A 12,263-nucleotide genomic window follows, 5' to 3' on the forward strand; every position below is an offset into this window, starting at 1 on the left:
TGCACATGGCCGTTGTTTCGGTCCTCATCCGAGCCGCCGTTTTGGCAGCTCGGATGCGGACTCATTCACTTAAATGGGGCCGCAAAAGATGCGGACAGCATCCTCGATATGTTAGACCGACTATACGAACAGAGAAACGCCATCAACAATTTCTTGATGATCCAAGTGGATAGGAGTACTCCCCTGTGTAACTTCGATGTCAGACAGTGGCAGCTCATGCGTGACACCTGCCGTTTTTTCAGGCCCTTTGAGGATGCCACAGTATTTGTCAGTCGCCAGGACTACGGGACGAATGACGTCATTCCACTGCTTCATGTCCTGGAACAGATGCTGGTAACAATAGCTGTCAGGGGACTGGAGACGTGGCGCCTATATCTCTAATGGCCACATGAGCCCTGTGGGGTCTGAACTGGAAGAGGAGGAGGGGGAGGAGGACATTGGAGCACAGGCAATATTTAGCGAAATGGGTGGTTTTTCTACTCAGGTGACAGGAGAGGAGGAGCAGCCAGAGGAGCTACAGGGCTATGAGGAAGACGAGACAGAGGACCCAGACACACTGTGGCAGTATGTAGTGGAGATGGAGGCAGGGAGTCCCTCCAAGTCACTAGCAGAAATGGCCAGATGCATGCTCACTTGCTTGCGTAGTGACAGCCGAATTGTCACCATTCGGCAGAGGGATGACTTCTAGCTCTCCACCTTGTTGGACCTCGCTACCGCTCCAGAATGGGTGCTTTTTTTACACCCACTGAGAGGTAGGACAAACTAAACTAATACAGAGACATCCTATGTAGTCAGTTGGCCGCTGCCTATCTGCGCCATCATCCATCCTCTCTCAGGTCTGCCTGGGGGGGCCCTCTGCACTCACGTTCCACTGCCATGGCTGCTGGGGAGGGGTGGGGTGGCAGGAGCAGTACCATCTCCATCAGCAGCAGCCTGAGTCTACAGTCGCTGATGAGTAGCTTTCTTTACCCACATAGTGAAGAAACTACTCACCAGCAGCAGCAGGTAGACCTGGAGCAGGACGGAAACCAGCAGGTAGTGGCATACTTGGACAGCACCCTGCCAATGCACATTGAAGATTTGCTGGACTACTGGACAGCCAAACTTTATTTATGGCCGCAACTAGCAGAGTTTGCCCTTGAAAAGCTGTCCCCTGCCTGGCCAGTAGTGTGGCATCAGAGAGGGTGTTTAGTGCAGCAGGGCCATGGTTACCCCAAGGAGAACTCAAAATGGAGAGAGGCTGACCTTTGTCAAGATTAATCAGGCGTGGATCAGCCAGGATTCCCACCCACCAATTCCAGATGCATTAGACTAGATCATCCATGGTGCCACACCAACACTTTGACAAAAGATACTGGTTTCTTCTTTCCACCTGACTCAACTATTACTCTGATGCTGCCACCTGCCTGATGCCACACATTTGATGCCAAGTGCTCCTTCTTTCACCCTCCTTCGTCAGCGGGTACTGGTTATGCCAACCACCGCCCCACTCTGTCACCGGGTCACTTTGTGGATTCCTGATGCAGCTGCTGCTGCCATATCCACACTATGTCACCTTGCCACTCTGTGGTATCCTGATGCTGCTCCTGATGCCTTATCCACACTATGTCACCTTTCCACTCTGTGGTATCTTGATGATGATGCTGCAGCCGTATCCACACTATGTCACCTTGCCACTCTGTGGTATCCTGATGCTGCTGCTGATGCCTTATCTATACTATATCACCTTGCCACTCTGTGGTATCCTGATGCTGTTGCTGATGCCTTATCCCCCCTATGTCACCTTGCCACTCTGTGGTATCCTGATGCTGCTGCTGTTTCCTTATCCACACTATGTCACCTTGCCACTCTGTGGTATCCTGCTTCTACTGCCATCTCCACACTATGTCACCTTTCCATTCTGAGGTATCTTGATGATGATGCTGCCACCTCCATACTATGTCACCTTGCCACTTTGTGGCCTCCTCCTGCTGCTGCTGCCATCTCCACACTCTGTTATTGTGCCACTTGTAGGCCTCCTCCTACTGCTGCCAACTCCATACTCTGTGGCCTCCTACTGATGCTGATGCCCCCGTCAACTACAGACTCAGTAATTGTGACATTCTGTGTTCTCTTCATGCTGCTGCCAACTCCATACTCTGCTGTTATGCCACTCTGTGGCCTCCTCCTGATGCTGATGCTGCCGCCACCTCCAGACTCGGTCATTTTGCCCCTCTGTGTTCTGCTCATGCTGCTGCTAACTCCATACTCTGTCATTGTGCCACGCCGTGGCCTCCTCTTGATGCTGCTGCTGCCGCCACCTCCACACCCTGTCATTGTGCCACTGGTAGGCCTCCTCATACTGCTGCAACCTCCAGACTCAGCCATTGTGCCACTCTGTGTTCTCCTCATGCTGCTGCCAACTCCATACTCTGTCATGGTGCCACACTGTGGACTCCTCCTGCTGCTGCTGCCACCTCCACACTCTGTCATTGTGCCACTCGTAGGCCTCCTCATACTGATGCCAAGTCAAGGCTCTGTTATTGTGCCACTCTGTATTATCCTCATGCTGCTGCCAACTCCATACTCTGTCGTTGTGCCACTCTGTGGCCTCCTCTTGATGCTGCTGCTGCCACCACCTCCACACTCGTCATTGTGCCACTCGTAGGCCTCCTCATACTACTGCCAACTCCATACTTTGTCATTGTGCCATTCTGTGGCCTCCTCTTGATGCTGCTGCTGCTGCCACCTCCACACTCTGTCACTGTGCCACTCGTAGGCCTCCTCATACTGCTGCCAAGTCAAGACTCTGTCGTTGTGCCACTCTGTGTTCTCCTCATGCTGATGCCAGCTCCATACTCTGTTGTTGTGCTACGCTGTGGCCTCCTCCTGATGCTGCTGCCGCTGTTTTAGATTAGTTTTAAAGCAGGAGTGGGTACAAAACACAGAATGCATGCAAAAATTCCATTCACCTGTCATCTGTGCTTTAGCAATACTGATGGGTTATTGAGCAAATGCTGACCTAGTGAAGGCGTATGCTCCACAGACAGGATCCATTTTTTGTGGGTTATTGTTCTGACGGATCAGAGGAAGGGCAAATTAATCCGTCACGTCAACACAAACTTAATGCTGACACCCTCTCCACTCTGTCAGGGAGGCTCTACTTGTTTAATAGAAGAAATTCTGTAGACATCGATGTGCAATCAGCTGACGAGGGTGTAAAAGGAGTGCGCTTCTTCTTGACAATAACAGCTACCTGTAAGGCTGAGTTGATACTTAATTTTTTGGGGTCAGTTTTGGCCCCGTGACTGCCCAAATAAGTGAAGTGTGCAGTGATTCTAAGAGCGACACCTGTCATCTGCATGTCATACTGACTCACAATACTATTTCACTGCCACAGCATACTCCCTATGCGTGTTACTGCAAGGCACAGTGTTCTACACCCCTATAAAGGCTCTCTGAATGCCGGAAATATAAATTTTTTGCCGAAATTCATTGTGAATAAATTCAGATTAAAGCAAATTTTTCCCAAAAATTCAGCGTAGCGGCCGAATAGAATTTTTGAAAAATTTGCTTATCTCTACATATAATGCATAGGCCCACATAACGTTATGAGGCTGATATTTCTGCAGGGAAACCATTGCTAGTCTCCCATGCAGAAATAAATGTAGACAATTTTACATTTATCCAACATCATACATTAAACATGAGACCACTGCTGCCAAACACAGCGCCCACCTGACGCTGCCATACACTGCGCCCCACCTGATGCTGCCATACACTGCGCCCACCTGACACTGTCATACACAGCCCCCACCTGACGCTGCCATATACAGCGCCCACCTGACGCTGCCATACACTGCACCCACCTGACGCTGCCATACACAGGGCCTACCTGACACTACTATATACATATTATTACATACATAGCTCTACCACATGCCCATTACACAGATAGTTTACTATATACACATTGCACACACAGCTTTACTACATGTCCATTACACAGATAGAACTGCTGTGTGCACATTACACACAGAAAACTGTACAATAGACTGGTTACACTGACATAGCCCTGCTTTATACACATCTTCTATACATAAAGTACCTCTGCATTCTCCACCAGCACAGTCCTATAGGGAGCCTGCGTTCCCATAACCCCTCCCACACACATGGCTGATCTCATGACTGTGACATCACCACAGGTCCTGTAACCACAATGTAGTCTGGAGATGCTCCTGGTGAGAGAGATGTCTGTGAAAGGCAGGGCTTTTCAGGAGAGGGGGCGGGGCTTCATGTGTTCCCTACCTGGCAGCTTCTGATACAATGCTCCTGATTGGGGGGGCAGGGAGAGGGAGACAGTGCGCGCTTTAGTGTGCACACAGGAGGAGTTACAGAAAACAGATGACGGATTTTCTGCAAACTCACTGAGAGCAGCCTGCTGTGCATAGGAAGAAATTATTTTCTCCACAAAATAAATAAATTAGTGTAAAAATTATAATAATTTTTTTTTACAAAGGTGTCCATTTCTTTTAAAGACATACTTCCTCTATGGGAGGTCCCTAGGGTTTAAATATCCAGTCAGTGATAACTACATGTGATTTGGCCGCACATCCCTATGTGATGTCTAGGCAACCAGGAACGCAGTACAGATGAAGAAGAAGTGGTGCTGCTTATATCGATGGATCAGGAGAACTTAGAGGGATAAGTAAGTATGATGTCATTATTCATAGGAATAACGTGTTTCAGTCCCGAACTGGACATTGAATGTTGGTTACAATCTGACAAAGGGGCCAGTTCGGCCCTGAAACATGTTATTCCAACGAATAATGAAATCATACTTACTTACCTACCGCCTGTGTTCTTCTGATCCACTGATATGAGCTGCACCACTTATTCATCTGTACTGTGTTCTTGGATCCTGTGTCTGGTCAGGCTCCTGATTGAGTGAGTGTGGTAGTTAAAATTGAGACGTGCAGCAGGATGTTGTGCCTCTAGCACCACCTTCCAAGTTGAGACCCCAATCCACATTACCACCTTTCCCTCAACGTTCCTTTTTCTCACATGAGGTCAAGGCAAGTCATCCTAGTGAGTGTAGTTACCAGCCCTACTGACTGCAAACACATATCTGCAATCAAGATACTGAAAAGAAGCTGAAGTACTCTTTTACAAAAATCAAGTTAGAGGTGGCATGGACGAATAGAGAAAGACTGTTGTAATGTGGACAAGATTAGGAGGCGATTGGAATAATTTCATATGTGTGATGGAGGTTCTTTTTCATAATAACATTTTCACTATATAAAGCTAACATATTCTATGAAACATATTACTCAGAGAAAGCAATACCCATGCAAAATGAAAAAAGTAAAGTAAACATTGAGACAAATGGATAAAGAAATGTGTGTAATTCACCCAATAAAATAAGATTGAGGAAGAAAACATGGGTTTGAATTTCTTTTATTATGTGCTATGCTATGAATAAACAGAAATACAGAAGACTTTCACAGAATAAATTAGAGTGAAACAAAACAAGAAAGAAACTAAGATTGTCTTCTTTGAGTTGCTGTGTAGATAGGATCACATTTTCTTTCAGTGTCCTAGTAAATAAGAACTATTTGCCACAGCTTAACAGTTACCATCATGTATAAGACGGCATTTTAAAAGCTTCAAATAATTATCAATTTTATGTGAATCCCTACGCAGGCAATGTAGGAGGTGGTAGAAAGCAAACAGACGTGAGTTTTCATCTCCTGGTATGGCAGCTGATGGACCCGGCCATGGAGAGTAAATTTCATTTTCTAAATCACCTGGATGAATCTAGAAACAGAAAAGGTTTTGATGATTTATTGTGTCTAGTATTTTAATTGCTACGAATTATCACTTTTATGACCACAGTTTGTTAGGTTTACCCTTCCAACAATCCTTTCCATTCCTTCAAGGAGGCGTTTGGTTTGCTCTTCTATCTCTACAGCTTTCCAGAGAATAGTGTCTGGTGCTTCCTGTATGTCTTGAACTTCAGAAACCATGTGAAGCAAGGGATCATTCCAGGATCTCAGAACCTTCAACACTAAGCTCAGCAGATCTTCATGCTTTATTCAATACATGCAAATTAAATATATACTTTTAAAAGTTTTTATTTCCTTATATCATCATTGGTATAGATCAAAACAACGACAATTACAGATTCTATGTAGGTCTTAACAAAGATTGTTTAAGCCGGCATCTAAAGGTCATGGCCATCAGGTTAGAAAATTTAGCACTTATTATATTGCCGAGAAGCTGAAGGGTTCCAAAATCTATTTTTACTAGAGTCTCAAAGGTGGAGGATAGTTAGAGGAAGGATGATGGGGGAGAGATATTGAAGTCTTAATGGGTAGACACAAGGGGTGAGCAAACTCGTGTTTTTAATTCCGGCATACAAGGTTCCTGTTCGGGTTATAGAAGAATTCCGTTATGCATTCCGCTACCACGAACCATAAGTTTCTGGGAACTAATGGGAGCTACATAAACAGTGTAGCACAGAAAGCTATGCTGGGTTGCTGATGTTGCTGCACTCAACTTACAGTACTATTATAGACATATTTATCTATCATCTATATCTGCATGTAAACTTTGCACATCAAAGTATTTTAATGCCCTCATATTGTAAAATAATTTTAAAGTGCATTAAAATTTAGCAGTAACCAGAGATCAGCAGAATGAACGTGCTTTGGTGCTTGAGCACTGCAGCAATCTATTGTACATAATCTATATCGTCATGCGGTTGTGCTTGATAATGCAGCTCCTCCCAAATCAATTGAGGGGCAGAGCCACAGTAACAGGTATAGATACATTCTCGACAATAGCATTGATTTTGGATACTGAAATAAATAGCCTGTGGTGCATGCAACTTCTTTTTACAGATCAGTAAGGCTGTGGTTCACCAATCCAACACTGATAAACCATGGATTTCATGTCTCAAAAATACTTTTAAAGAGACTGACCAGGATCAACTATGACTGAAAAAAGGGCTGGTTAGCTACTTCTTTCAAGCCAGAAGTGGTGCTGCTGGGACCAAGGCTAACAGCTGGAGATTGGTGGAACTTTGACCAATAAGGATACTTTCACTCTTGCATTGTTGGATTCTGTCAGGTAGTTTCGTCGCCGGAACTGCCTGCCGGATCCGGCAATCTGTATGAAAATAGATACCATCTGTAGATGGATTCGGATGCGGATCCGTCTCACAAATGTATTGCAATAGCGGATCCGTCTCTCAGGTTGTCATCTGGAAAAACGGATCCGATATTTATATTTTTCACATTTTTAAAGGTCTGCGCATGCCCAGACCACAAAACCGGATCCATTTTTAAGGAACGGCATTAATGCATTTCAATGGAAAATAATGCCGGATCCGGAATTCCGGCAAGTGATTCGGAATTTTGGACGGAGAAAATACTGACGCATGCAACAGTATTTTCTCCATCCAAAAACCATACAGTGACTGAACTGAAGACATCCTGATGCATACTGAACGGATTGCTCTCCATTTAGAATGCATTAGGATAAAACTGATCAGTTTTTGTCTGGTATTGAACTCCTAGGACGGAACTCAATACCGGAAAAGTTTAACGCAAGTGTGAAAGTACCCTAAGGTAAATTAGTAAGTACAATTATTATATATTTCATACACAATGGAACAGATTTTTTTTCCTGCTGTACAATTCCTTTGACTGTCATGCAGGCTTATACTTACAGTACAAAAGAGCCAGTGGAAATAATATATCAAAAATAATATCAACTTTATTGCATATTAAAATATGAAGAAAAAAAGGCAAGATGAAAAAGGTATGCAGAGAAGCGAAGGTCATTCCCTCAACTGGACAACCATGTATCCCCACAAGGCTAGTAAACACTTTCCGAGTACCAGGCCATACGCTGTGTCTCACAACACCCAAGTTGTGTACCACAAAAATTATACAATGTGTACAGCACCCCTGTAGGGAATTATACAACGTGGTATGGTTATATCAGAGAATAATCCCTGGATATTTGTGAGATCCACAGCCTGCGTACTTGTTAACCATAGACAACATGTGTGTAGATAGCATGATAATAATATGTTCACAGCCTAGTCTATAAACACAGCATAATGATAGTATATACACAGCCTAATCAATATCATAGGCCTAATATGGATACTGTGTATGTCAGTGTCTAATGTGCTCTACTTGTTAGGGATTTTGGTCTCGAATACAAATTAATATGGTCTTGAGCTGAATCTCTGAAGGAATGGAGTTCATGAGGAAACATGAAGTACAGATAGCAGGTGGGCATGTGACTAATAAGCAGACTCCATTACCACAGCCCCATATTATCACAATCTGTCCTCTCTGTACTTCAGGCCTCTTCATAAACTCCAATCCAACAGAGATTCAGCTAACAAGTAGAGAAGATAGTAGGATGAGTCACCTCTTTAGCTCAGTGTTTTGAAGTAACTTGTCCTGCTGTGTGATTAGGACAGATTTTGTGTGGACTAATAGGATGGTGGCCATTTTATTTCTTCTAATCATTGCTCCCTAGGCAAAATGAGCCATTATAAGTAATAAAAGGCATTTGGGAATATTTATAATAAAGTAATATTTTAATATTTTCACTTTCTTAATTCATGGAGAACCCCTTTAATTAATTACCCTTTTTGAGAATTAAAAACTATTTTAAATATCATGCAGCAAAGTTTAAGAGACTTCTGGCTGATTTTATGTTGGCTTTTAGTCTGTCATCGACCTCCACAATAAAACAAACTTTCACTTGTAGCCAATTCTAGTGAATAGACACTGTAATTCCATTCATTTATATTATCAAAAATGCTCCCACTGCTAAAAGTAACCTCTTATAAGAACTTTACAACATATTGGATCATTTCTATTTATGCAATGTCTCAATATACTTGTTAAAAGGGGTTAGAAAGATGCATCTTCACTTTAACATAAGGAAAAAAATATTACTGTACTTAGTTACAGTTTATATGAAAGTGATAATTCTTACTTGTATTTGCTGTGCTTGCTCTTTGTCTTCAGGGGTATTTAGCGAAGAAGTATGGCAACTCATTCTAGATTTTGCAAGAAACCTACGACCTGGGGTAAATCTTTCATCCTGTAAAAAATTAATTAAATTGTAAAACATAGAATACTGCAAAGCTAGGATTTTATATATTGAAATAAACAGGCTTCAAAGTTGCAATGGAATTTGATTTACAGTACTCAAATTATATTGGTGTATGCCCTTGCTAAATGGGTAGAGTGTATTTAAATTTACACATGCATAGTTGCTTTTATGTACATGTTGAAAACACGGCGTGGTCGTGATCAGGTCAAGTCTGTGCTGCGGTCAAGAACTGCACCGCCAATTAGTCACAACTTCCTGTCATTTAACCAATAAAGACCGCACTGTATAGTCGGTCTTCATTGTTAATGGCCGCATAGCAAAGCCATTAACAAGTTAACACTAAAACTTGGTAATAGAGTAAACCAGAGAGACAGATAAGGGTTGAGCATGTATAATACAAAAACTATTATGTTCAAAAAGGACCTTAACCATCAATTAGGGTATCAGTTGGCCAATGCAATTGCAAGAGCACTATAGGGACAGGGTAAACATTAATGCCTAGTGCATGGTTTAAAGGGTTTGTGCCATAAAAAATGTTCTACATTTTCCAAATCAACACCTTCACCTGAATACTTTTGAAATTGTATGTAATTAACAATTTAGTATAGACACTTCAATAAAATGCATCTGCATTGCGCCACCTGCTGTTTGTTCTTTTCCGTATTTCTCCATCCAGCTCACTGAAGTGGTTGCACACGTTCAGTTGAAGTCTTCAACTGCCCCCAGCCATATGTTCTGTTAGAAGCTGTGACAGTTACAGGGAGAGAGCTACAGCAGAATAGACACACCCATTGAGAAAGGGCACTCCCCCCAACCTGAAGAAGAATGTACATGCCTCTCAAGAAAGGACATGCCTTCTGAGCTGTCAGCCTGAAATAAATCTACCAGAACAATTGGACCTATAAATGGGGAGATCTCTGGTTCCATGTGAACCATATGGCTGGTTTTAGCTTTTTTAGAACGATATTGTCATCTACTGATGTCTGAATTTCAATGTTTACATCAGTCATGGCATAATACCTTTAAGGGGGAGATGCATGATATTAAATAAACACCATCAAGAGAAGCCATTTATCTCAGGTCCTGCACTAGGCTTAATACAATGCATTTCCAGGTTTAAATGTCAGAAACCTGTAGACACAGAGTAGTCTTCAGTTAAATTCTGATTATCCATTATAAATGTTAAGTAGACATCAATGGCCAAGTGCATCAGAACATGAGTGGCGGGAGATTGGTAAGGAGAGTTGTTGCAGCTCAGACCTTAGGAACAGGTTCTTTTTTCCTCAGCGCCACCATTAGACCTAAGCTTCTTTTGTCTCAAAACTTTGGGACACATTTATTAAGACCGTCATTTTAGACGCTGGTCTCTTCATAACTTCCGCGGATCCTTTGCCTCTTTTAAATATAAGACAGCTTACTAGGTGTCTAACATTTAGACCTTTTTCTATTCCTCAAACAGACCTTTTTCTACTGCCAGCCCATGCCCTTCCCAGCCCGTACCATGCCTAAGTTTTTAGACTTGCTGTGAGCTGGGCAAAGTTGGAGACTGCGGCTGAAATACTCCTACTTTAGGCGTATTTCAGATTGATAAATGACCCCCAGTATATAGCATACACAAGATCACAAGATCATTGGCATCTAGTGAATGGGGAGGATGTAGGTCATTTTACGCAAAACACAATTTGATCAATTTGAGTTATAAATGAAAATATAAATATGTATTAAAGTAATGTATTAAAATATAAATGTGTATTAAATTAATATACTTACAAATTCATTGAACATGTCTGAAGAAAGCGAATGTATATAATGTGAAAGCTTCACAGCACGATCAAAGAGCGCTCCAGTGGAGATCTGGCAGTTTGGTCCCCCATTTGGACATATCGGTTGTGAGATAACCCCATATCTTTCTAGTATTACACTGGATCCTGCCAATATAATTAGCACTATACCTTAAAAAAAAGAAAGAAACAGAATGTAATTACATAAATAAATGAACAAAAGATGAAACTAAAAGAAGTAGAAAACTTTGAAGTAGCAAAGAAAATGAATTTTCCTTATAGTGAACTTGACATGCTGCTTTTTATTTTTCAACATGAATCATTTCAATGAATTTATCTTAAAATATTTATTTATTAAATAATGTCCCGGAAATTTACATACATATGTTTTATGTACAAATCTCAGTGACAGCTGCCGGTATTGATAAAATGCATTTTATAAAAATGTCTTAAAATGAAATGAAATAGCATGCTAAAGCTTGGGTTTGAAAAGCTTATATGTTGAATAGAGATCAAATAGAATTTTAGCCTATGATCAGGATATCCCTATTTTAAGAATTTTCAAAGTAAATGAAAACTGTCAAGTATAGAATTATGCATTGTAGTGTGAGCTGTTTTCATGCACTGATATTAAAAAATATCACTGATATATTAAAAAAAAAACTCCAGACTATAAAATGGAAATAGAAAAAAGAATTATACAATTACCTTTAAGTGAGGTCCCCAACAGACCAATCATGACTGAAAGTTGAGCACTCAAGTGGAGATGGTATCTTGTCTTCTTGCTCAACATTGGCAGCATTTATACACCTAGCCACCATTGATGAATTAATGCATCTTCTCCACTTATAATCACAAACATCAAATGTCCTTACCTCTTCATTCATATTCACGCATTTTATAAAAATAACACAATACATTCATTAAACTAGGAAAACAAATGGACTGAGGACCAGCAAATGGACGCAATGTTCCAGTGTAACATCTGCCCTAAAAAAATTATTTTATATCTGTCCCTACCATTAGTAGAGATACCTATTATTTTTTTCCAATAAGGCCTATAGCCATAAACCATTAAGACAGCAAGGTCAATGTACTGTAGCAAAGGACTTCTAAGTAGATCATTGATAGAGATAAGCAAAACTTTCATAATATGCTTTGGTAAATCAGAAAAATAAAATATATTAAAGCGGCTCTGTCACCCAGATCAACCCTCCCCTAGGTGGTATCGTTACAGAGAAATGAACTGAAAATTACGCGAATAAACTATTTGAGCACCAGGAGGCTGGCTCATGCGGTTTGAGCAGCGCTCCAGCGATGCCTTTGTGCTCCATAATGATGCCCCTCTGCTTTTCATCA

The 12,263-nt window shown here is 41.7% G+C and overlaps 1 protein-coding gene across 1 annotated transcript; it reads right to left on the reverse strand.

Annotated features, from left to right (window-relative positions):
• Positions 1-5,604: 5,604 nt before the first annotated feature.
• Positions 5,605-11,643, reverse strand: PRL (prolactin). The gene is made up of 5 exons (XM_040433983.1): positions 11,607-11,643; positions 10,894-11,069; positions 9,004-9,111; positions 5,889-6,068; positions 5,605-5,796 (listed from the first exon to the last, which is right to left on the reverse strand). Exons 1-5 carry the CDS (start codon positions 11,641-11,643, stop codon positions 5,605-5,607), a joined length of 693 nt encoding a protein of 230 aa, XP_040289917.1.
• Between the last annotated feature and the right edge of the window lie 620 nt (positions 11,644-12,263).

This window comes from Bufo bufo, chromosome 5, assembly GCF_905171765.1.
Source record: "Bufo bufo chromosome 5, aBufBuf1.1, whole genome shotgun sequence".
NCBI lineage: Eukaryota > Metazoa > Chordata > Amphibia > Anura > Bufonidae > Bufo > Bufo bufo.

Excerpts from the sequence above, each read along its gene's own strand:
- PRL (XM_040433983.1), bottom strand. The coding sequence starts at position 11,643 with ATGATTGGTCTGTTGGGGACCTCACTTAAAGGTAATT. Across the intron at positions 11,070-11,606 it reads GACCTCACTTAAAGGTAATT|TGCTAATTATATTGGCAGGA; the intron begins GTATAATTCTTT and ends TTTAAGGTATAG. Across the intron at positions 5,797-5,888 it reads TGGAAAGGATTGTTGGAAGG|ATTCATCCAGGTGATTTAGA; the intron begins GTAAACCTAACA and ends TTCTGTTTCTAG.